Raw genomic sequence first — 24,957 nt, 5'->3', positions numbered from 1 at the left:
GTATTGATTTGAATTCTTCTCAGCTTGAGGAATGTCAGAGGCTTCAGGGCAGGATTAAAATGGCATTCAAGCTCCATTCGTTTGCCGCCCTCGACATTAAACGGAGTTCACCGAACGGGTCCTGAAATAGGTGGATCTGTTTACCAGAAAGTAGCAGGTCTTAAATTGATTTATTTTCCAATGATTTCTAAATTTCTGTTTTTAGACGGAGTCTCTACCATTTTAAGGAAAATTAAGGTCATTTTTGGATTTAATGGCTGCAACAGGTCTCATTAAGTCGGGACGGGGCCATGTTTACCAATGTGTAGCATCACGTCCTTTGTCTGTATACATCTGGGAACGGAGGAGACCAGTTGCTGAAGTGTTTGCAGACGAATGTTGTCCCATATGGGTTTGAGACACTATTCTAGCTGCTCAACAGTTCGGAGTGTCCTTTGTTGTATTTTTTGTTTCATGCTGCTCCGAATGTTTTCAAATGGGGAAAGGCAGGCAAGTTCAGCATCCGGACTCTTCAACTACGCGCCGTGCTATTGTAATAGATGCAGTTATCATTGTCTTGCTCAAATATGCAAGATATTCCTTGAGAAAGACATTTTCTGTATGTTCTGAAGGTTTTTTGTTCGAGCCAAAACGCACTTTTATCGTAAAAAATATCTTAAAAGGTTTTAGCACATGCCACTTATTTATAATGCAGAAGCTATATGCTTATGATCTGTGGTAAAGTTTATGAATGGCAACCATGAATTTAACCTATAAGCAAAAATAATGATGAGAAGTTTGGGAGCTGCTCCGAGCCGAAATCGGAGGCCAACCCTCTTTAGCTCTCTTTACACATCGGAGAGGGGAAGATGTGCAGCAAACAGCACAGGGAGTGTCTCTCTAAAGCTTTTAATTATATAAAGCATATTCAGATAACAAGAGTGCAGACCCTGCATCAGCGGGGTCACCGTACCCTCTTTGTCCGAGGATTAATTAGAGTTTTAATAAACCCAGAAATGCCCTTTCTTATTACGATGACCTAATGGGATGTGCTCTGTGGGAAAGTCCACGGTCACGCGGTCCCTTCACCTTAATCAGCTACCCGGCGTTTTCCAATCAGCCAAAAATGTACAGAATACGAAGGCTTAATTACCAGAAAATGCAATCCGTTTCTTGAATGGCTCATAGAGCTCATTGAGGTTATCAGAATGGGGCCCAGTGGTCAATTGGGTCATCGATTTGAATTGTTTGACAGAAGCCGGAGGAGCAACCGGAGTTCAAAAATCCCAAGTGGAATCGAGAAGTTTGTCACAGAATCTGTTAGAAAGGGCTGTCATAAGCGATTATCGCGCTTAATAGCTCTGCGCCGACCAAAAGTTCATGTTCCCGCCGCACAGTTTAATTTGAATTTGCATCCCTTTGTTCCTGACTCCTCATCAAGCATGATCTGATTATGAGGGTGAGCAGCTACAACGGTGCCATTGTGCATTTCTTTGGCTAACCAAAGTGATCTTATGTTTTAAGGGCCAAGTGACCGACACCAATCGAAGACTTCAAGACGCCGGGCGAGAGGTACGGTGCTGCCACGGGCGGCTTTTCTAAACACTTTCCACTGTTTGATAAGACCCATCGAACTGTCTTATTAATTCCGAGGGCTCTGTTCTCTTTGACCTTCTCTTATATAAGGTGACGACTCAGACAGAAGAGGTGATTCGCTGCAGGGTTCAGCAGAGGAACATGGCCACAACGGTGGAGAAACTGCAGCTCTGTATTCCGGGTAAGATTCGGGATTTAGGACGGTGGCATAACCACCGCACACACCTTTTATCACATTTTAATACAGTACAATAACAAATGGTCATAGGTTTTTAATGATAGACTTCAAAATCAGTCCATTTTATTAGCGCTTTAAAATAAATCAGGTTCTCATCCGCCCTTTTGTCTACCTATACAGTAGTTTTTTAATACTTCATTACAGCAGGATGCATCTCAATGCTGTAACTATAACAACTACTCAACATACATTTTTAGTATAAAGATATACACTATATAGACAAATTTGGTGGTACCCATTTGCCCATTTACCCATTTGGTGGTATAATAACCTCCACTCTTCTGGGAAGTTGTTCCAGTAGATTTTGGAGTGTGCTTGTGGAGATTTTTGCTCATTCAGCTACAAGGGTGTTAGTAAAGTCAGGTACTGATGTAGGTGAGGTGAGGAGGCCTTGGGTGGAGTCAGCGTTCCAATTCATCGCAAAGGTCTTCAATAAGGTTTAGGTCTGAGCTCTGTAGCAGGCCACTGAAGAGTTTTCACTCCAACCCGAAAAACCCATATCTCCATGGAGGGGTCTGAAATTGTCATCGTAGGTGCATGTCCACTGTGAGAGACATAATCTAAAAAAAAATCCAGAAATCACAATATATGATTTCTTTAACTATTTATTTGTATGATACAGCTGCAAATAAGTATTTGAACACCTGTCTATCAGCTAGAATTCTGACCCTCAAAGACCTGTTAGTCTGCCTTTAAAATGTCCACCTCCACTACATTTATTATCCTAAATTAGATGCACCTGTTTGAGGTCGTTAGCTGCATAAAGACACCTGTCCACCCCATACAATCAGTAAGAATCCAACTACTAACATGGCCAAGACCAAAGAGCTGTCCAAAGACACTAGAGACAAAATTGTACACCTCCACAAGGCTGGAAAGGGCTACGGGGAAATTGCCAAGCAGCTTGGTGAAAAAAGGTCCACTGTTGGAGCAATCATTAGAAAATGGAAGAAGCTAAAGATCTCACCTCGTGGGGTCTCAATGATCCTAAGGAAGGTGAGAAATCAGCCCAGAACTACACGGGAGGAGCTGATCAATGACCTGAAAAGAGCTGGGACCACCGTTTCCAAGGTTACTGTTGGTAATACACTAAGACGTCATGGTTTGAAATCATGCATGGCACGGAAGGTTCCCCTGCTTAAACCAGCACATGTCCAGGCACGTCTTAAGTTTGCCAATGACCACTTGGATGATCCAGAGGAGTCATGGGAGAAAGTCATGTGGTCAGATGAGACCAAAATAGAACTTTTGGGTCATAATTCCACTAAACGTGTTTGGAGGAAGAAGATTGATGAGTACCATCCCAAGAACACCATCCCTACTGTGAAACATGGGGGTGGTAGCATCATGCTTTGGGGGTGTTTTTCTGCACATGGGACAGGGCGACTGCACTGTATTAAGGAGAGGATGACTGGGGCCATGTATTGCGAGATTTTGGGGAACAACCTCCTTCCCTCAGTTAGAGCATTGAAGATGCTCTAACTGAGGGAAGGAGGTTAGAGCATTGAAGATGGGTCCAGGCTGGGTCTTCCAACATGACAATGACCCGAAGCACACAGCCAGGATAACCAAGGAGTGGCTTTGTAAGAAGCATATCAAGGTTCTGGCGTGGCCTAGCCAGTCTCCAGACCTAAACCCAATAGAGAATCTTTGGAGGGAGCTCAAACTCCGTGTTTTTCAGCGACAGGCCAGAAACCTGACTGATCTAGAGAAGATCTGTGTGGAGGAGTGGGCCAAAATCCCTCCTGCAGTGTGTGCAAACCTGGTGAAAAACTACAGGAAACGTTTGACCTCTGTAATTGCAAACAAAGGCTCCTGTACCAAATATTAACATTGACTTTCTCAGGTGTTCAAATACTTATTTGCAGCTGTATCATACAAATAAATAGTTTAAAAATCATATATTGTGATTTCTGGATTTTTTTTTTTAGATTATGTCTCTCACAGTGGACATGCACCTACGATGACAATTTCAGACCCCTCCATCATAAATTTAACAGATTGGGAGAAAATAGACATGCTAAATAAAGAGACTTGAAGAGAGAGAAGAAAAAGACTTGTAGTAAAAATGCAGCGTAATGACTGAGTATATGTCAAGGACTCACAACTCCATGTCCTTGTTCAGACAGGATGCATCAGACTGAGGCTGAAGTCATCCTCTGGGAAATTAAATGTGTTTGCATTATTTGAATATATTTGCTATCATTTTATCCTAGTCAGGTAGATTCCTTTAAAACGGAAACATAAAGCTGGCCAGCACACTGAAGCTTTTACGCGGGTTAGCTAATGGGTTTGTGTTTCCCTGTGTGAGAGATGTAGGGGATAAAAAGGCCAGCAATCCAAAAACTTTCCTATAATGAACTACAGTTTTTCAATACTTCATTTCATGCTGATTTCTTGTTATTTTATAATAATATTTTGCCCCTGTCCTATTTTCTGTCTCTGTACAGTTTTGGAAATGTACAGCAAATTGAAGGAACAGCTTGAATCCAAAAGGTAACAATTCTTATCATCGTCAAATGTTTTGTTTTACCATGTTTTTGTTTGAGGTAAAAAAAAATAATAAAAATAAAAGATGTTAAGCCACATTCAAAAAAGAGGCACAGGGTCAATGCAAGGTCACACCGAACCTCAAAATAATGACCCTCCTTTGTCCATTAGCTCCATCCCGGCCGGTCATAACACATCATCAAATGAGTAACCTATTCAAACGCAAGGACAATTGACCTTGTATGTGCCCTTCTTCACAGCACTAGCCTACAGCAGCTCGCCCATCGCAGGCCTCTTCCAAATGGAGTCAATTAGCACAGTGCGTACTTGCGTTAATGCGCGGGTCGCCCCTGCTCGCTAATGGCTGGGCCGGGACCTGCTCTATTCAAGCGGTGACTCTTTCACGCTAATGCTTCCTGGGAAGGGCACGGAGCTCGATCTGGTGCAAACATTAGTTAATGGGTGTATTGAAAAAGCTGAGTGGAATGAAAGCGTCATCAGGAACATCATTAGGAAGAAATATGAGCATATATTGGGGATCAGCTTCACTTTTCAGCTTAAGTGTTTACTTATATGGATGATCAGGAAATGTCTGCTTAATGAGAAACCGTACAGGTATTGCAGTGACCTAGTGCCAGACGCTATTATGAGTTCAGTGGACACCATTTGTGCTTTTATAGACTGTATATTGTACATTTAAGCTCTTCTTAGATCCACAATCACTGGGTAAATATCAAGTAACTAATTAGTACTATGGGTGACTAAAGAGAATCCAAGTATAACCACAGAGATGTATGTATTTTTTTATGTGTTTATAACTAAAAATGTTATACTGTGGGAACGGAAATGGATTTCGCTGGGCGTATATAATTGCAGACAGAAGTAATACGATAATAAAAGAAGGATATTTCGGTTGAGTATTTGGGAGAAGGATTTTCTGGGATTTTTTTCTGCCCTGATATTCTCCCTAATGTGGTCATAGCCAATTGATACACATCAGGCATGCAGCCAAACTGCTTTTAATGCAAGTTTGTCCATAGATAGTGCATGCCACCCCTTCCTAAGAGCACTGCTCTCTTATAGCCCTGGTTAGAGTTCAACCAATGAATCGGTTTTGGCGATTAATCAGCACCGATAGTCCATACCGTTTTCTGGCTTGCATCCGTTGCTGGAGCAACCGAAAAGGAACACTGTCATTACGACAGCGGCCTCTAGAGGCGAATAACTGACACCACAGGCTGTTTTAAACACTCGAGACTGTGCGCTGCACGGAGAGCGTTATATAATATTTATTATTGATTTTTTATTATATAATTATAAATTCATATTTTCATTTTGCACATTTTCAAGATTCAGTACTGGTTGGTTGGTTGGTTTGTTTGTTTTAATTAATGTTTAGTACTACTTTACATGGAGTGTTTTTGTTTTTTAAAACCAGTATCCATTTTAAAAACTATTAGGTGATCAAACGGTTATCGGCAAGTACCATCCAACCTAGCTATCGGTATCAGTAAAATCCACGATCGGTCGACCTCTAGTCCTGGCCATGGATGGCTTTGGTATCATCAGAATATAAACTATCAAACTAATGTTAGAAAAATCACGTTAAAAAACCACAGCTTATAAAACCCCAGCTTAAAGGCGTGTATCAAGACAGACATGGTTGTAAAAAGTTTGTGGAAACCTGATTAAAATATGCTTTTTGAACATTACAAATGTGGTCAGAGCTCTAAAGCAGGCCACTCAAGATCTTCCACAAAGTTTAGTGTCTTCCTTTTTGCATGTGAAAGGCTTTAAGCTATATTTGTGCTTTAGATACATGGAAAATAAATTTTAATCAAGTTTACAGTTAGTTTAGTTATACATGTTGGGTTTTCTAAATACTTCCACATGATATTTTTTGAAAAATAGACCTTTGTTGCACTTTACTTGTATACTGGAATTAAAAGACACAACATATGGAAATATAATAGATTTTTTTCCAAATTGTACCAAATTGCATGACTAACTATACACTTGCTCCACAATTGCTTTATCATATTTGCACTGTGAAGGAAACGGTTTTAGAAAAATCATTACTGTGATTTCTATTGCGATTGTAATTACAGTACATGACCATGATAAGTTTCTATTGTGTGTTGTAGATTCTCCACTTGCCTCCTACTTCACTTGTAAGATAAGCTTTAGTTTATCGTGTACTTGAGTAATGCCCTTATTGACATTCTCGATCTCTGTCCTAGATACTACGCTGCACTGAAAACCATGGAGCAGCTAGAGAACATTTCTATTCCTCGAGTGAGCCAGTATCGTTTTTGTCAGATCATGGCCGAGACGCTGCCTAAACTCCGTGAGGAGATTAAGGAGATCTCTATGTCGGACCTGAAAGACTTCCTGGAGAGTATCAGAAAGCACTCGGATAAGATCGGTGAAAATACAATGAGACAGGTAGGAAAGTGTGCTTTTTTTTTTTTTTTTAAGCTTTGCTTTAGAGTTACACACTTTCAAATGACTTTATATTATACAGAGAGAAAAAATATATAATGAATGAATGAATTGAACCTCATTGAACAAAGAGGAAAGAAATGCATTGTAGAAGTAAGTTAGTAGTTCTTTGTGATCTTTGTGCTGTTCAGTGAGTTTTTCCATCCGGTCTGATGTTCTGTTCCAGGCTCAGCAGAACAGGACGTTTATCAGCGCTGTGCACAAGCAGGCGAGTCTCGGCTGCGCTAAACCCCTGTACAGCCTCAATGGCAGAACGTCGCTTCAGCACAACGGCCTGGTTGCCGAGGAAGCAGTCGACGAAGAGGAGGCTGATGAGGAAGTATGGCAGATTTGGTTGTTTTAAAGCAGGGGTCCCCAAAGTTTGGCTTTCAAAAAATTGATTTTCGTAATTAATAGATGTCGAGGCACTGATAGTTGATTGCTGGAACTACCAACTATTGGCAAAAATCCATACCGATAGTTTTTCCGGCTTCCGTTCCGCTGTCATTCCAAAAGCAGCCAGTAGAGGCGAATCACTGACACCACGTGCTGTTTGTTTTTACACGCAAGATGTGCATAAAGAGCGCTATATTATTATTATTTATTATTAATTAAAAAATTATATTTATGTACTTTGGCACATTTCCATGACACGGTAGTGTTTTAAGTTTTGTAATAAACCTTAGTTCTATTTAAGTGTTATGTTTCTTTTTATCTATCCATTTTAAAATCGGTTGATCAATCGGTTATCGGCAAATACGATACAAATTATCAGTAACCTATAGTTATTAACGTAGCCTAATCATTCGTTAGATTCACCCACCAATATTATGCATATGCATAAGTAAGTAAATGATTTCAATAGCAGTGAATATAAAAAAATGTCATTATGATGGTAATATTGCTCTTTTGATCGGTTGTTTGTCTGTTAAAAAGTTATGCTCATTTGTCTGTATGGTGCATAACAAAATAATAAACTAATCTTACTTTAGGAGACATAATAAAATGTATTTATTATGTCTCCTAAACTAATCTTACTTTAGGAGACATAATAAAATGTATTTATTATGTCTCCTAAACTAATCTTACTTTAGGAGACATAATAAATACATTTTAAATCATAATAAAATCTCCACAATAATACTGGTAGTCAATTTTCTGATACAGATCGACCTATTAAAGAAAGGAAAAATGGTGTGGCCGTTACAGACAAAAGTTTGGCGACCCCTGTTTTATCTGTAGAGTTCACTGTCACAAAAGGGAGTGTTTTGCTTTGTCATAATGTCAAGCTTATGATCTATGTTTGATTTTTCGATTCCCAGGTGTTAACAGTGCAGGATCTAGTGGACTTCTCTCCTGTTTACCGGTGTCTTCACATCTACACCGTTTTGGTACGTCGCACATCCCCAGTATTATCTACCCCACCAAAGGAGTTTTATGAAGTTATGAAAGGATTTTCCATTGAGAGACATTCCTGCTGAGTTCACTGCTCAGTCATTTCACTCTGTTTTGACAATGAATTGCATCTCCACAAAGTAGCTCACAAATCTTGAATGGCTTCTACTGGCAGGGGGATTTTGATAGTTTAGACTGGCGTTCTATGTCTATTGTTTCTCTCCTGAACCCAGTGCAAACTATCAGGAGTTTAGAGTGGCTTTATTATGGCTTTGTTGCACTTCACGATCACGCATTTCGCTCAACACCAATCCTGTGTCTTTAAACACAGTGGAAATAAATGCAGGGAAACACTCCAGGGTCTAATAGGATTGACCGATCCGTAACCTCCACTCGTGAGAAAGGCCTGAGATTCGGGCATAGAGGTTATAAAACTGCTGAGTCACTGAGTGGCGGAGAGGTCAGTGGCACAAGCTTGGCCCATGAATGGCTCGGTTGATGACAACTGAGGGGCTTCGAATTATAGATCTGCAACAAATTGACTAGACAATTGACAAAATCATTTTGAAAATTTTAATGGCAGTTATGGATGGACAAAATGGTGGTACAGACCAGGTCTATGTTCCGATTCTATTGCTTAGTCTGGATTTTGGTGGGGTTTTTTTTGCTGTATGGTCATGGTATGAGTTCTTGTGTTGAGTCTCAGGCTAAGTCTATACTAATCCGGATTCGTTTGAAATGGCGTTTTGTCTAAAAACGCTCTGCGTCCACACTTCACTTTTTAGTCGTTTCCCAAAAGTTGCACACTGGAATGTGTATTTTCCTGTATTGTGCAGAGCCAAATCATGAGACAACGTGTCATCGTTTTAAAAAAAACTTCCGTTTTCAGAGTCAAGTTTATTTCTATAGCACTTTTCACAACAGACATTGTCTCAAAGCAGCTTTACGGAATTGAACAGTGAAGGTGAATGATGTGTATTTATCCCTGATGAGCAGCCATGGCGACTGTGGCAAGGAAAAACTCCCTTAGATGTTATGAGGAAGAAACCTTGAGAGGAATCAGACTCAAAAGGGAAACCCATCCTCATTTGGGTGATATCAAGAGTGTGATTATAGTCTTTGAACAATACAGAACACTGGAGAGTGAGAACTAACATGAGCAGTGGAGTGTAAGATTATGAGTAATGTCCATTCTGCAGTCTTATACAGTCATTTGTGGTTATGGAACCAGGAGCTACTGAGCAACTCATAATATAGCTCAACACTTGCCAACCTTGAGAGGAACCAGACTCAAAGGGGGAATCCATCCTCATTTGGGTGACATCAAATAGTTTTCAAAAAGCTACTTTTTTCCTTGTCTGAAAGAAAGTCTCTGTGTGGACTTAAGTCCAAAACAAAGAGGAAAAAATTTAGTTTTTAGTCCTTAGTCTTGGTTTGGGTCATCATTGATTCGACTGCTTTTGATTTTGCTTTCGGACTCTTTTGCTTTGTCTTGTCTCAATTTCAGTGCTAAGTCTTGCTATGGGTGCTGGAATGAGTCCCAGTGCTTAGAATTGAATGAGTCCCAGTGCTTAGAATTTCCTTGGAGGAAATTCTGAGGATTTCAAACACTTTTCCGGCAGTGGGACTTCTCCGACGCCGACCGTCACACCATGCGGTTGTTGCAGGAGCGCCGAACCTGATGACGCAGTTACCGCGCAACAACTTCAAACCAACTCGGGGAAAGTGTCGAAACGAGTCAAGTGGGCAGTAAAGAAGGAAGAGAAACTTATTGAGTTATGCAGGGAAAAGAAGTGTTTATGGCGCTTTGCAGGAAAAATGAGTGTATGCGTTTTTATTATCAAGGCATGTCAGGAAAGTTAACCTACAAATTGTTTTTATTTGCTGCTAGCTACCATTAGCGAGAGAATGCGGGTCTGAAAGTGTCAGTGATTGATGATGTCAAACTTCGAACGAGCCTTTTTGTTGTAATCGGTTTCTGACTGTAGCACAGTCTGACGTTATGACAACTGAGATCCTGCAGTGTGACATGAGGATCATGTTACAGTCTGACAAGCAACAAACGCAAGGACTATAAAAATATCGCACAGTGTGGATTAGTCTCTGTTTTGGGTGCACCGTCTTGGTCTGGGACTTTGTGCTTTGTTTTGGTTAGGGTATTTGTTCTCATTCTTGGTCTGTGTCTCAGTAGTTAGTCTCAGTCTCATAGATCGTCTGGGTCTTGGTTGCTGTCTCAGGCTTTGTAATAGTTTCTGGAAACGTTTTTCATGCCTTTCACATTCTCTATTGGATGTGTTGTCAGTATATCTTAATGATGTTTTTTCATTCGACAAAACACTAATGCTTATCATGTAAAATGGTCAAAAAAACATCATTCAATTCCAAATGAATTACACTTCACTTCAAGAGAATGGTGAGCAATGACCGCAATAGGTCTCGATTCATCAGCCCAGTTGATGGAAGACTATCTGTAGTTATTGCTACAAGTCTGCACTGTTGCAGAATGTCTTGTTGCAGCCAACATAATCATTCAGCCCTTCAGCTCAGTTCAGAAAAAGGTTAGGTGTTATCATGAACATGCTGGGTAGAAAAATGAGGAATTGGTCTGCTTCCAGCTGAATGATTTATTATTGCAGTGTTAGAAAAGAAACCTAGCCAGACTTGTAATGTACCTCGCAGTTCTTTCACTCAGCACTGCTTGTCCTTGTTTTCCCCAGCTGTTAGCCCTGGCAGCTCTCTCTCTCTCTCTCTCTCTCTCTCTCTCTCTCTCTCTCTCTCTCTCTCTCTCTCTCTCTCTCTCTCTCTCTCTCTTCTCATACAATGATGTAAATGCACATTCATGCCAAAACATGTTGGTCCAGGTTTTAGCGCACTTCAACAACATATTTTGATGCGATTCACACATCATATTCCTTTGGCACCACTCACACATGCCTGACACACCTGCAGTTCTGCTGGCAGCCAAAAGTGGAAACTCCCACTTCCAGAGTTTATGATTATAGGAATTGTTGGACGCGTTCCCGCTTTTGCCCCCACCTTCTTATCCGTCTTACTCACTAGACAGAGGGTAAATCTGTCATCACAGGATGCTCAAGTCACCACAAAAATACCTCTTTCATTAGCGTTCTAGATTGCAGTGTGGGAAAGGTGTGTTTCGTTTTACACCCAGTAGGTGGCAGTAAGGTGGGAGCTTGGATATCTGTATTAATGTATTAATTGTATTAATCTTCTTGTGTCATTTCTTAAATTATCATATGCTCATTAAACCACATTTTTATATTTAGGCATGGTGTGTTTTTTTCCATTTATTACTTGTCACCTGTTGTGGCTCTTTTCTAGGGTGACCGAGAGACGTTTGAAAATTACTACAGAAAGCAGAGGAAGAAACAAGCAAGACTTGTGCTGCAGCCCCAATCAAACATGGTAAGTATCTTCTATATCTTCGAACATCACCACTCTATTAGTAAGCCGTTCCTGAAATGGGTTTCTTGTTTTGTTCCCAGCATGAAACAGTGGAGGGCTACAGGAAGTACTTCAACCAGATTGTTGGGTAGGATTCCACTTTCACTTTATTAACCTATGTGATGATACATTTCCTGAACGCTGGTGATGAATCGTTCTTCTCTTTTTAGGTTTTTTGTCGTGGAGGACCACATATTGCATGCCACGCAAGGTTTAGTCACCCGGGCGTTCACGGACGAACTGTGGAACATGGCCCTGTCCAAGATCATCGCCGTTCTCCGCACACACTCTGTGAGTAGCAAATATGTTTACATACAGTGTACACCAGGGCTGTGTATCGGCAAGAGTCTGGCGATACGATACATATCACGATACAGGGTTTGCGATACGATACATTGCGATACTGTGAGCAAGGCGATATATTGGAATTTTTCTTTCGGAATAGGATATCATTTTAGGAAAGCTGTCATTACGAACACACCACCATATGCAAACCTTAGCACAGTGGGATCTGCATTTGCATTTAAAATGACACTGCTTACCCTAATCCCTTAAACCTACCCATGCCATGAATCCCATACCAGCCTTAATTATAGCACACCTCAATGGCATCAAGTGGGATTGATGATGATGATTGTAGTATATTATTAGAATTTGCATTAGTATTAGAAGCATGATCTGAGCACTAACTGGTGTTTTACATCTAAAAGCTACAATCCTAAGAAAGAAAGAAAATAAAAAACAAGAAAGACTATAACTTCTATAAAGGTAGAGAATGCAGTCTAGGAAGAAAACTGCATTCGGGGCTGGTAAGTCAATAGTGGTATTACTTCTGGTGAAAGTTTGACCCATAATCGCTTTTACTACAGCGCCCCCTGGAAACAGGTGGATGTTAACGATGGCATTATTGCCGTGCCCTTATGCTCGTACGTCCTGTCACTGTTTAAGTTCAGAAATAAAAGGATTGCTAGAAAATTTTATCTTGCCTGCAGTAAAGCATGGTGGTGGTAGCATCATGGTCTGGGACTGCATAAGTGCTGCTGATACTGGGAAGGCAAAACATGATGCCTTCCCAGTATCAGCAGCACTCATGCAGTCCCAGACCATGATGCTTCCACCACCATGGTATCTCTGCGATGTCATTATGGAGGAGTGGAAGAGGATCCCAGCAACAACCTGTGCAGCTCTGGTTCCATGCCCAGGAGGATTAAGGCAGTGTTAGATATCAATGGTGCTCACACAACACTTTAGACACAGTTTGGATAGGTTCACTTAGGGTGTACACACTTTTGTTGCCAGTTATTCAGCCATTAATGGCTGTATGTTGAGTTATATTCAGAGGACAGTAAATACATTCTGCTATATAAGCTGAAAACTGACTACTCTAAAAGTTTGGTTTCTATAGTATTGTCCCTGTGACTGGTGTACTCACGTCCTAGCGTTGGGGATATAAACTCAAAGCTAAACAATTGTCATGATTCTTGTAAATTATTATTTTTTTTCAATATTTTGTTTTTGAGAATCACTACAGTATCGGCAAACAAAATATCGCAATACGTGTATCGATATATTCTTACACCCCTAGCGCACACCTTGATTTAATCCCCTTAATGAATGTAGTGAAAGGGGATTTATTTTTGACCCCCTCGCTCTTCCAGCTACCTCTACAGCCTACTCTCAGTCCCCTACCTCTCTTGTTTTGTGATTGAAAGTTAGCTAGCAGCAGGAGAGGGCCGGCTTGACCTCTTTGTCCGGGCTGCAGGACCCAGGCTGTGAGCCCCAGCCATGGGGCGTTTGCATAATCCCTCTCTGATTTACAACTGACTGGGCCCTCCAAACACACCGTCAACCCTAGTGGTTTAGAATATTCACACTTAATCTGCTGTTATTGTTGCAATCTGTCCTCATTAGGCCCAACTGACCTCTCCATTAGATCCGATTGAATAGACGGCAACTGAAAAGGCTCACCAGGAAATGGTTGCAATTATCATTCCAAATGCCTTGTTTTGAAAATAAATAAAAAAGCAGGGTGGGGGACTAAAGCCTTTTTAATACCGGACCATCCTGATCATGTTCTATACTAGATTGACCTGAGAGAATGTTTACAATTTATACAGTCTTATAGTGTAAATGTGATTTTTTGTTTGTTTGTTTTTAGAAACAAGGATGCGATTGCATTCTGGAGAAAGTGTGCCCCGGGATTTTATTGTGTCTGTCTGTGTGTGCATCCATCCCGGGTTGTGTAAACGGGACGAGGTGTGCTGCCTGAGGTGTGGACTGACGCTGTGCGTCACAGCTCAGGCGACGCTCATTTAGCGTGATGATTTACGCACTCGCAGTGGCAGCCAGAGGCAGGCTACTGCTCCCTATGTCAATGTTTAACAAGGGAACCACGCTAGAGCGAGGGATCATAAATCAAAAAAACAGCAGCACCCATGCCGCATGCCAGTCTGAGGAGGACCTTCCTGTAGACATGGTACACACAGAGGAGCCTTGTTCATGTCGAAAAAGCAGAAGGATGAAGTTATCGGGGTCGAATGTACTGTAGATATTTAATTCTTTTAGGGTTTTTGTTCCATCATTTGCATTTGTGGTATGAAGAGTCTCAATCCGTTCAATTATATACATCAGGGGTGTCTAATCGTTTCCACAAAGTTCCACCTCGAGTGCAGGTTTTCATTCCAACCAATCAAGAGCCACACCAGATAGTCATTGAAAATTTCAATCATTACAATTAAACAGGTAGAATTGGATGTGGCTGGAATGGAAACCCGCACCCATACCGGCGCTTGGTGGAAAAGATTGGACACTCCTGATATGGATAATTTTGGTAACTTTTGGGTGTGAGCAGAATTTCCAGTAGTCAGCTTTAAACTAGATATGATATAAATTTTTGAATCAATTGTAATTCAAATTTGATTTATTTCCAGCTCAAATCCGAGTCAAAAGAAATGTATGCATGTAAAAGTGTTTCACAATCTGCGCTTTTATACACGGTACATTTTGAAACCTGACTGGACGTTGTGTTTATGCCAAACATCAAAACCTCTGGACAAAATCTTCGGCGTATTCTCCATGTCGACAGCTCGCCACCCTGATTAGGACTGATTTCTATATATTTTTGAGGTATTTTGAATTCCCCAAACATGCACAAGCACATTTAGATGCTGTACAGAGGCACGATATGCGATATTCTTGCGTGCATGCCCACTAGGGGACACTATCACATGACCCATGGGGAAAAAAAACACGTTACTTTTTGAAAGCATGATAATTATAGCTTTCTTTAAAAAAAAAAAAAATAAATAAAATAATGTGATGTGAAACATGAGAGAAAAAAACCCTGATATTCTCATTCTAGAGAGGAAAATGTATTAAGGCAGAGACAAATATGATCGACATTTTTATATTGTACTGTTCGCACCAGGTTGCACACGATACACTTTATGTGGCGAGGACACTTACTAGTCCTCAGCCGTGTGTTTTCTGTTTTCTGATTGTTGTTGTATGTAGCATCAGGGTTCTTGTTTCATTTCAATGTGTACTGCGTCAGATATGTATGGTTGAAATGACAATAAAGGCGTCTTGACTTGACTTGTACACACCTCCTATAGAGAATAGTGCTGAGACTTCACTCTTATAAAGCCTTATGGCACAATGGGTGCACGGTCAGTGGATGAGCCTGTGTATATAAAAAAAAAAAAGCTTTGTGTGTGCAGGCATTCACTAATCCCTACATCCCCCGGGTCAAACACCGCGCTCCTCTCTTCACCCGCACTGCACTTATTCTGATGCTAATGGATTTTAATGACTCATTAATACACCAGAGTATTTGATCAATAAGTGACTGGCTGCCAGTTAGCGAGTTAGAGTGTGAGATTGGAATCTCATCCCGTTGAATATTGCTATGTAATTGCCTGTTTTTAGAGCAGGTGCTGATTTCCCGGTGATTAGGGTGGAAAAAGGCGCACTTTATTTCACAGTAAGAGGAAATTTAACGCAAAATTTTCCATCGTGAAATGAAAAACTAATCTTCGGTTACCATTATAGCTGATCTAATACGACCTAGAGGTACAAAATCATTTCTGTAGTTAATCCTTTGTGGCCAAATATGTGGTGACATTTTGGGTAAGGACCACATATGGCTGGAAAGTTCAGCCAATTCTTTTGTCTATATAGTGTATGTATAAGGGAGGGTCCAAGAAAATGACACCTTCTGACTACACATTTGAGATTTGTGGTATCACATGATGCATCGTCATTTTATTTGTCAAATGGAGTTTCATGTATAATGTTCAATTCAATAAATATCGGAATCAGAATCCGGTTTATTGGCCAAGTGTGTTGACACACACACAAGGAATTTGGTTCCAGCTGTTGACTTTCAAAGTACAGCCATGAATAAAACTATACATTCTATATAAAAGCTATATCAATATGATTAATGGAGTGTATATTTTAGAGCCGATACAAAAATCTATGACTCATGAAGTCAAAGGGGGAATATGTGCAGGATCTCTAATATTATGTTTTTGCATCAAACACGAATTCTTTCATGTTCCACAGTCCTACTGCAACGACCCTGACCTGGTCCTAGAGCTGAAGAACCTGATCGTTATATTTGCAGACACATTGCAGGTATTTCGCACCTAACGTTTTCCCACCGAGAGTGTTTTCCTTACAGTTTGCACTAGTCGCTCTGCGATACTGTATATGTACACACGATTTCTTAAATCAACAGTCGTACCACATTCATGGTTTTGACATGTCGGCTGTTTTTTTGTTTTTTTCTCGCATCTTGCGACCAGAGTTACGGCTTCCCCGTGAACAGGCTCTTCGACCTGTTGTTTGAGATTCGAGATCAGTACAATGAAACGCTGCTGAAGAAGTGGTCGTTGGTCTTCAGGTAATACGCCCTTTATACTTTAGCCCCTGTGCGTGTAAATTCTTTATCATGGAAAGAGTCATTTGAAGCATTTGCGGGTGGGGGTTTTCAATTTTTGTTTTCTTCGGCAGAGAAATATTCGAGCTGGACAACTACAGCCCCATCCCTGTAGAAACCGAGGCAGAGTACAAGCTCGTGGTCAGTCGATTCCCCTTTCACGATGCAGAGATCGAAAAGGTTTGTTCAGCTTTCTCAGGATACTTCACCTCACAGATTTTGTGTCATTCTAAAAGTTTTTCATGCAGTTTTGATATCCTTGTGATTTATTACGCAGCATCCATTTCCAAAGAAGCTGCCCATGTCCCATTCAGTGCCTCAGATTTACATTCAGGTCAAGGAGTTCATCTATGCCAGTTTAAAATTCTCCGAATCACTACATCGCAGGTGAGCGCACTTCATGTTCACCAAGCAAAATTCTCATAAACGCACAAAATGCTGGGTGGTCCACTTTTTAGCTTAGAACTTCCAAATGTTGTTTATTATAGGTTTGCTTTTGATGGCTTGATTATAACCACTGAACCCCTCTGTTGGAAAATCAGAAGCGCTTTGTAGGACGCTGTTACGAATGACGGAAAGATTCAGTGATCGACGTAAAACGACCGTGACTTAATTTCATGCACCTCAGTTTGTTAAGCCACACCAATATTTGTAGAATGCTCAATTATGTTTGGTCGTAAGTTGTCAAGACCATTCGGTGGCACAGAGATGAGTCCTGTTCCTCTCAAAATTTCTCTCTAACGCTATGGACGCGGTAGATTAGTGGTTAAGGCGTTTGGATCAGAAGGTCACGAGTTTAAATCTCAGCCACACCAAGCTACTGCTCCTGAGCCCCCTGAGCGAGGCCCTTATCCTCATTGCTGCTCAGTTGTGTGAATGAGATAAAATGTAAATTGTTTTGGATAAGGGCATGTGCTAATTGTCATAAATATAGATGACATCTCAGGGAGTTTTTCTTTGGCAACGAACTTATAGGCCCTAAACTTATACATTCTGACTTTATAACCGCTTTACATAGCTGCTTTTGGACAACGTTCATTGTTAAAAACGCTCTACAAATAAAAAAGAATTGAATTGTTGTGTAATTTTAGCAGCTCTGGCTGCATTAGATTTATAGCAGCTACGTGGACATCACATGCAGGCATTCCTCATGAACATAAATGTGTAAGAGTATTGATTAACTATAAGTTGCGATATGAGAACGTCTATGCGGTTACCTCCTAGCATGATAAGCTGCAAATAAGTGAGAGGAATAGTTTATAGCTGCTATAATGTAAGTGATAACAGGAACTATAAAGGACATATACCGGCTACATACGGATACACTTTGAAACTAGTCCACATTATAGGTGTCTGGATACATGCTGTCCGAGCTAAAGAGAAGAGATAGAGCTATTTCTTCAAGGTAAAGTGAAAGCTTAACCATGAGATTATTTGCATTCTTTATCCCAAATGACTTCCATTGCCCAAACAAATCGATCAAGAAGTGATAGATAGATAGGGTTTTTATCACAGAGCATCTGGTCGTCTTTCGGCCGGGCTTTGAGCAGCAGCTTTGGTCTTTTGTCAGTCATCTCTTGTCAGCTCAAGCCTGCGAAGCTCTTATCTGAAATATGGCTGGAGAAAGCGACTTTAATTAAACCCTCATCAAACTCTCCATGGGAAGCTCCATTCTGACCCATTTATAGCCAGTCTGCTAATATTTGCTCTTTTTAAGTATTTTTCCTTGAACAAGTATTTGGCTTGAACCCTAATTTTGTGGTTCTCTAATTCTAATTAGTACCTTCAGTGAGACCTGTGGTTTCCTGTCAGGAGAAAAAGTGATTGGGTGAAGTGTGTGTGTGTGTGTGTGTGTGTGTGTGTGTGTGTGTGTGTGTGTGTGTGTGTGTGTGGTGGATCTTTCAGAGTCGATCTTTCCCTTGTGGGCAGTCAATGCAAATTACAGCACATTTCACACTCCTCTCTAATTGTTTCTTTGTCATGTTAAGGGAGTGGTAATGAGTGGCCTCTGGACCTCTCTATTGACTGTTTGCTTACCTAAACCACTCCCTTCCAATCAATACCTACACACACACACACACACACACACACACACACACACACACACACACACACAGTCTGCAAACTATCTGCAAAAGCAACACTCTAGCAGCATCCTGTTAATACTCACACCTAGTTGCTGCTGCTGAGTGGGTTGACAGTAAGAGCTAGGTTAAGGTTAAAGGCTATTTTTACCCCCTTGTGAAACAAGAGCCAGCACAAACACGAGTCCCAGGATATTTAGTAATACGTTATTTTCCACCAACATGAGATCTACACTGATCAGGCATAACATTATGACCACCTGCCTAATATTGCGTTGGTCCCCCTTTTGCTGCCAAAACAGTCCTGATCCATTGAGCATTAACACCAATCACTTCTTCAGCAATTTGGATCGGACCACAAGGGCCAACCTTCGCCGGTGCACCACTGTTCCTTCCGTGGACCACTTTTGATAGATTCTGACCACTGCAGATCGGGAACATCACACAAGAGCTGCAGGTTTTGGAGACGTCCCAGTCGTCTAGACGTCACAATTTGGCCCTCGTCTAACTCACTGAAATCCTTACGCTCGCCCATTATTCCTGCTTCTAACACTTTGACTTTGAGGACAAAATGTTATATCACTCCCACTAACAGGTGCCATAATGAAGAGATAATCATTGTTTTTGACTTCACTGGTCATAATGTTATGCCTGATAGGTGTAGGTGTGCCAAACAAAGTGCTGATGACACTAGAAATGAATGCTATACAAGCACCACGTGTTGGCTTTTTGCCCCGTACCTTCTCATAACTCGTCCATTTTTTTTCTTTTCAGCTCGACCGAGATCGACGACATGCTTCGTAAATCCACCAACCTGCTGCTGACGAGGACGCTGAGCTGCTGCTTACAGAACCTCATCAGAAAGCCTCATATAGGACTCACCGAGGTCAGAGTCACGTTTCTAAACATAGAAACACTCGTACGTTTTCAGGGAACGTGACGTAGTTACGTGTCTGTTTTTGCAGTTGGTTCAGATCATCATAAATACCACCCACTTGGAGCAAGCGTGCAAATACCTGGAAGATTTCATCACCAACATTACCAACGTCTCTCCAGAAACCATTCACACCACCAGACTCTACGGCCTCTCCACGTTCAAGGTTAGAGATACTCCTGGTGTGTAATAATGGTGTTTTTTTTACTTCTTTATGAGTGTAAACCAACAAGACGCCATCTGGACTGACGTCGTAGTTGCTTCCCCCAGGAGTAAACAAACGTTGCTGTAACAATTCCAGATGCCTTTTTTTAGATCTGCAATAAAAAATTATTTCTTCTTAGAAGAAGGTCCCAGTAAGAACTGCGTTCTAGTTGTGGCATAGTGTTTATGGGATGGGATTAAAGCAGAAGTCACCAAACTACACTATTATGAGTACTGCCATTCTACAGTTTTATACAGTCATGTGTGGTTATAGAACCAGGAGCTACGGAGCAACTCATAAAATAGCTCAACATTTGCGATCATCACAGATCCAACCCCAGCTTCTCCATGCCAGAGCCTTCAAACACTCAAAGAGGTCCAAACCCCACATGAAGTGGTATCCAATTGGCACTGGTACTAGATGGTTCGAGATGTTCGCGGGGTCGAAATCTACTTCTGTTACAGACCGACCCTCTCTATGTGGCCCTCACAAAAAAAAAAAATGTTTGAGGACGCCTTGATTATAGGAATGAAAGGAATAAGTAGTAAAAAAAAAAAACAACCTTCACAAGACAATGTTTTTGTCTTCAGGATGCCAGGCATGCAGCAGAAGGTGAGATCTACACCAAACTCAACCAGAAGATCGACGAGTTCATTCAGCTGGCTGACTACGAGTGGAGCATGGCCGAGTCGGACGGTAGAGCCAGCGGCTACCTCATGGACCTCATCAACTTTCTGCGCAGCACCTTCCAGGTCTTCACACACCTGCCGGTGAGCCTCGCTGAGCACACACGACCTCGTCGCAGGTGTCGTGCTCGTCTGTGTTTAGGTTGTCTTTTTCAAATGCGTGTTTTTTTTGTGTGTGTGTACGTGTGTGAGAGAGGGAGATGGACCATTGTGTCTGTCTCACGTCCGTATCTGTTTTCTTTCACTGTAAGCTTATCGTTTTATGGGACAGGCGAAAATTCCTAAAATTCCCAATGCAGGATTGAGGAAGTGAAAAGAGATTCATTTCTAACTTTGTAATACACTGTATGGACAAAAGTATTGGGACACCTGACTTCTCCAGCCATATGTGGTCCTTCCTCAAACTTTTACCACAGTGTCGGAGGCACACGATCGTATAGGACGCGGTAGAATGCGCGTGTCGATTGTTGTACACTCCATTAAGTACACTGCACCCCAGGCCTCCTCACCTCACCCTACATCAGTACCTGACTTTACTAACAGCCTTGTTTCTGACCACCAGCACACTCTAAAATCTTGCCAGTGGAACATTTTCCCAGAAGAGTGTCTGTTATTATAACAGGAAATGAGTAATAAGACGTATCGTCAGGTGTCCACAAACTTTTGTTCGTACAGTGTATGTGATATACAGAGGATTACAGTAGCAGCTCATATTAGATATCAATGCTTTATTGTATTAATCAGAACATTTGTAAGCATTCCTGGTTACTTAGAAGCACATCATTCACACGTTATAAGACTTATATATATTTCGAAACGATGCAACCACGAATCTAAACGGCGGAAAAAGGTAAATTAGCCATTTTTAAACCCATAGTGCTTGCCTGCTTTACTCTCCAGCTCACCCCCACTGTAAAAAAAAACTTAATCAGCCTCCTGTTTGATCTCTGCTGCTTTTTCTTTTGGTCTGGGTTTTTTTTTTCTTCTAAGAATGTCTTCTCTCTTTTTCCTCCAAGTGATTGTAGCCTTGTATTTCTTTCTACCGGGCATGCTTGGTTTTCAGACTTTTCTTTATCTGTCCATTTATTGTTGCCATACTTTCTTTCCCTGTCTTGTTTTTTTTATTTTGTTTGTGGTTCTGCTCAGAATAACACCAATGATCATGCTGCGATGTCGGTAAGTAAACACCCCTCCTTACACACCTTTCCCAGAACTGGGGGGGAAAAAAGCGCATGCTTGTGTCCGCTGTGTGGACTCGCCTCTAGGCTTGCTTTGCTTCCTTCTCCACATTGTTGTACCTAGAAATGAACCAGATCAAATGTCATGCCCAGCTGATCTGGTTTTTCCCCCTGACTGTCTTATGTGGATGCCAGAATCTGCTCAACATAGGATGGATTTTGACTTGAGAGGTTTTCCGTTTTCAAAGCCTGTCTTGTGGGGGGGGTTTGTTTGTTTGTTTGCTCCAAGTCTCAGGTCAGAATGCAGCCTGATCATTTAGGGGAGATGAAAGGTGTGGTCTGAAACATCCTGGGAGATTAAGTAGACTGAATGTCTAAGCATTTCATATACACGGATACAGTGGTGTGAAAAAGTGTTTCCTGATTTCTTATTTTGTTGGCATGTTTGTCACACTTCAATGTTTCAGATCATAAAACTAATTTAAATATTAGTCAAATATAACACAAGTGAACACAACATGCAGTTCTTAAATAAAGGTTTATCTTATTGAGGGGAAACTAAATCCAAAACTACATGGCCGTGTGTGAAAAAGTGTTTGCCCCCTACACCTAATAACTGGTTGGGCCACCCTTAGCAGCAACAACTGCAATCAAGCGCTGTGGAGGAATTTTGGTCCACTCATCTATGCAGAATTGTTGTAATTCAGCCACATTGGAGTTCCAAGACGAAAACCGCTGCTGAGCAAAAAGAACATGAAGGCTTGTCTCGGTTTTGCCAGAAAACATCTTGATGATCCCCAAGACTTTTGGGAATTCTGTGGACTGATGAGACAAAAGGTGAACTTTTTGGAAGGTGTGTGTCCCACACCTTCCAAAAGTAACACCGCATTTCAGAAAAAAGGACATCATACCAACAGTAAAATATGGTGGTGGTAGTGTGATGGTCTGGGGCTGTTATACTGCTTCAGGACCTGGAAGACCTGGAAGAGAATGTCCAGCCATCTGTTCGTGACCTCAAGCTGGAACGAACTTGGGTTCTGCAGCATTACACTAATCCTAAACACACCAGCAAGTCCACCTCTTAATGGCTGAAGAACAACAAAAAGAAGACTTTGGAGTGGTCTAGTCAAAGTCCTGACCTGAATGCTTTTGAGATGCTGTGGCACGACCTTTAAAAGGCGGTTAATTCTCGAAAAACCTCTAAATTACAACAATTCTGCATAGATGTAACAGACTTTATCGCAGACGTTATCGCAAACTCTTGATTGCAGTTGTTGCTGCTAAGGGGTATCTCAACCAGTTATTAGGTTTAGGGGGAAATGTAGTTTTGGATTTTGTTTTACCTCAACAAAAAAAAAAAGCAATTTAAAAACTGCATGTTGTGTTCATGTGTGTTATCTTTTACTAATATTTTAATTAGTTTGATGATCTAAAACATTAAAATGTGAGAAACATGCAAAAAAAAAGAAATCAGGAACACAAACACTTTTTATATACACACACACACACACACAATGACCAGGCATAAAATTGTGACATTATAACATTATGCGCGATGAAGTAAATAACACTATTTCTTCCTAATGGCACCTGTTAGTGGGTGGGATATTATATTAGGCAGCTAGTAAACATTTTGTCCTCAATGTTGATGTGTGGGAAGTAGAAAAGCGTAAGGATTTAAGCGTGCCAAATTGTGATGGCTAGACGAGTCAGAGCATCTCCAAAACTGCAGCTCTTGTGGGGTGTTCACATGGGGAGTGAAGGCTGATCAACAGACAAGCTACTACAGCTCAGTGGGACCATCACAATATTGGGCAGATGGTCATAAAGTTATGCCTGATTGGTGTGTGTGTGTGTGTGTGTGTGTATATAAATATATATATATATTGCATTCATTGCATTATTGTTGTGGTGTTTCAGCACCTAACATTATGCCTCAGTGAGAACTGTCTGTTAAAAACTATTTATTATACTTATATTATAATGTATGTTACGCTTATAGTTTGTTTCTGTGGTAGATCGCCCCTATAAATGGGCCCTCATGCACATTATACACTATACATGCTAGTCTTTGATCTAGCTTTGTTTGGCTAGCTGAGTGTTACTTCTTCACACTTTCACCCGAATTCGTATATTACAGGATGAGATGAAACCGCATCAGTAACAATAAACATGAAGCAGGTAGGAACTGAAGTGCTGATTCAGGAACTGAAGAAAACTAGAACCACACGTCCCTCGGGATTGGTCCTAGGAATCATTTGAGTCGCTCATTAGGCTTGATTTATCATGTCATATCTAATTTGCATAATTGCAGTTAAACGTTGCTTGTTGTGCTGTCGCTTTGTCGCTTGCTGCTGTCGTTCGAATGGCCCTGTGGCTACAACATTATTGATTGCCTTTGGACTTATCACTTGCTTGTGTGAACATAGCAGGACTATCACCGAGACTGCCATCGTGAAGTCCAAGAACAAGACTAGCAGAGTGTTGAGGGGGTAAAATTAAGACCAGATTGAGAGGGAAAATAGATGTAAAGACCTGGAGACAATGTCTGTTGTAAAAAGCGCTATGGAAATAAACTTGACTTGAGTTGAGTTGAGTTGAAAACTTAAACATTATTATATAGTAATTTTGCAATATATAGTGAGACCAAAGTCCAAGTACCAATAAATCCAAGCCGAGTTCAAGCCTATACAGAAAACATTATGGATTTGTAGAAATGGCATTTGGCAGACACCCCTTATCCAAAGCGACTTTATACAGCCGAGCATTAAGGGCCTTGCTCAAGGGCCCAGCATTGGCTTTGTGGTGGTGCTGGTACTCAAGACTTTCTGATCAGAAGTCCAACATCTAAACCACTGAGCTACCACTTCTGTAGTAATAATTAGTATGAAATATACATTTTTATAGAAATACTGTAGCTTTCCCAGAATTCATGTGTTAAGGTCCCATTAGTGCAGAGCACATTCGTCTTCACGATCCCCCACCCAGTCACACTTATTTGTTAGCTCATACTGATATAGTACAGGGCAGAGTTAGTGCTCTACTCCTAGTACATTGAGTATTATTTCAGAGAAAAGAGCAGCCTCATGCACTGCTTCATACAGTGTGAACTTGTGCTGTATAGAAGTTTGTATTTTGGAAGCAGGGTGGAACAAAGTGTCATAGAGTCAATGAGAGTTTTAATACTTTTTAGGAACTTTTTAAAAGAGGCAGTTTAGAAAATCCATAACGAACAACCATGTTGCATACGAAGTACGTTTGCGAACACGTTTTTCAATTTGTCGAAA

The 24,957-nt window shown here is 41.0% G+C and overlaps 1 protein-coding gene across 8 annotated transcripts in view; it reads left to right on the top strand.

The window, feature by feature from the left end:
• Positions 1-24,957, top strand: part of exoc6 (exocyst complex component 6) — a 56,825-nt gene that overhangs the window by 13,119 nt on the left and 18,749 nt on the right. For 4 of the 8 annotated variants that reach the window (XM_083556955.1, XM_083556954.1, XM_083556956.1 and 1 more), the window contains exons 3-19: positions 1,504-1,551; positions 1,666-1,756; positions 4,264-4,309; positions 6,544-6,748; positions 6,972-7,124; positions 8,107-8,175; positions 11,519-11,602; positions 11,683-11,729; positions 11,812-11,932; positions 16,208-16,279; positions 16,450-16,547; positions 16,658-16,763; positions 16,861-16,970; positions 19,442-19,553; positions 19,633-19,767; positions 20,397-20,576; positions 21,639-21,668. In XM_083556955.1, the coding sequence (XP_083413081.1) occupies positions 1,504-1,551; positions 1,666-1,756; positions 4,264-4,309; positions 6,544-6,748; positions 6,972-7,124; positions 8,107-8,175; positions 11,519-11,602; positions 11,683-11,729; positions 11,812-11,932; positions 16,208-16,279; positions 16,450-16,547; positions 16,658-16,763; positions 16,861-16,970; positions 19,442-19,553; positions 19,633-19,767; positions 20,397-20,576; positions 21,639-21,668 (1,707 nt within the window). The remainder of the gene's footprint in view (positions 1-1,503; positions 1,552-1,665; positions 1,757-4,263; positions 4,310-6,543; positions 6,749-6,971; positions 7,125-8,106; positions 8,176-11,518; positions 11,603-11,682; positions 11,730-11,811; positions 11,933-16,207; positions 16,280-16,449; positions 16,548-16,657; positions 16,764-16,860; positions 16,971-19,441; positions 19,554-19,632; positions 19,768-20,396; positions 20,577-21,638; positions 21,669-24,957) is intronic. The other 4 variants (XM_083556957.1, XM_083556959.1, XM_083556960.1 and 1 more) reach the window with 1 other exon arrangement.

This window comes from Silurus aristotelis, assembly GCF_946808225.1.
Source record: "Silurus aristotelis genome assembly, chromosome: 12".
NCBI lineage: Eukaryota > Metazoa > Chordata > Actinopteri > Siluriformes > Siluridae > Silurus > Silurus aristotelis.
Note: the sequence above shows the minus strand (reverse complement) of the source record. Positions and strands in the feature narration are given on the sequence as shown.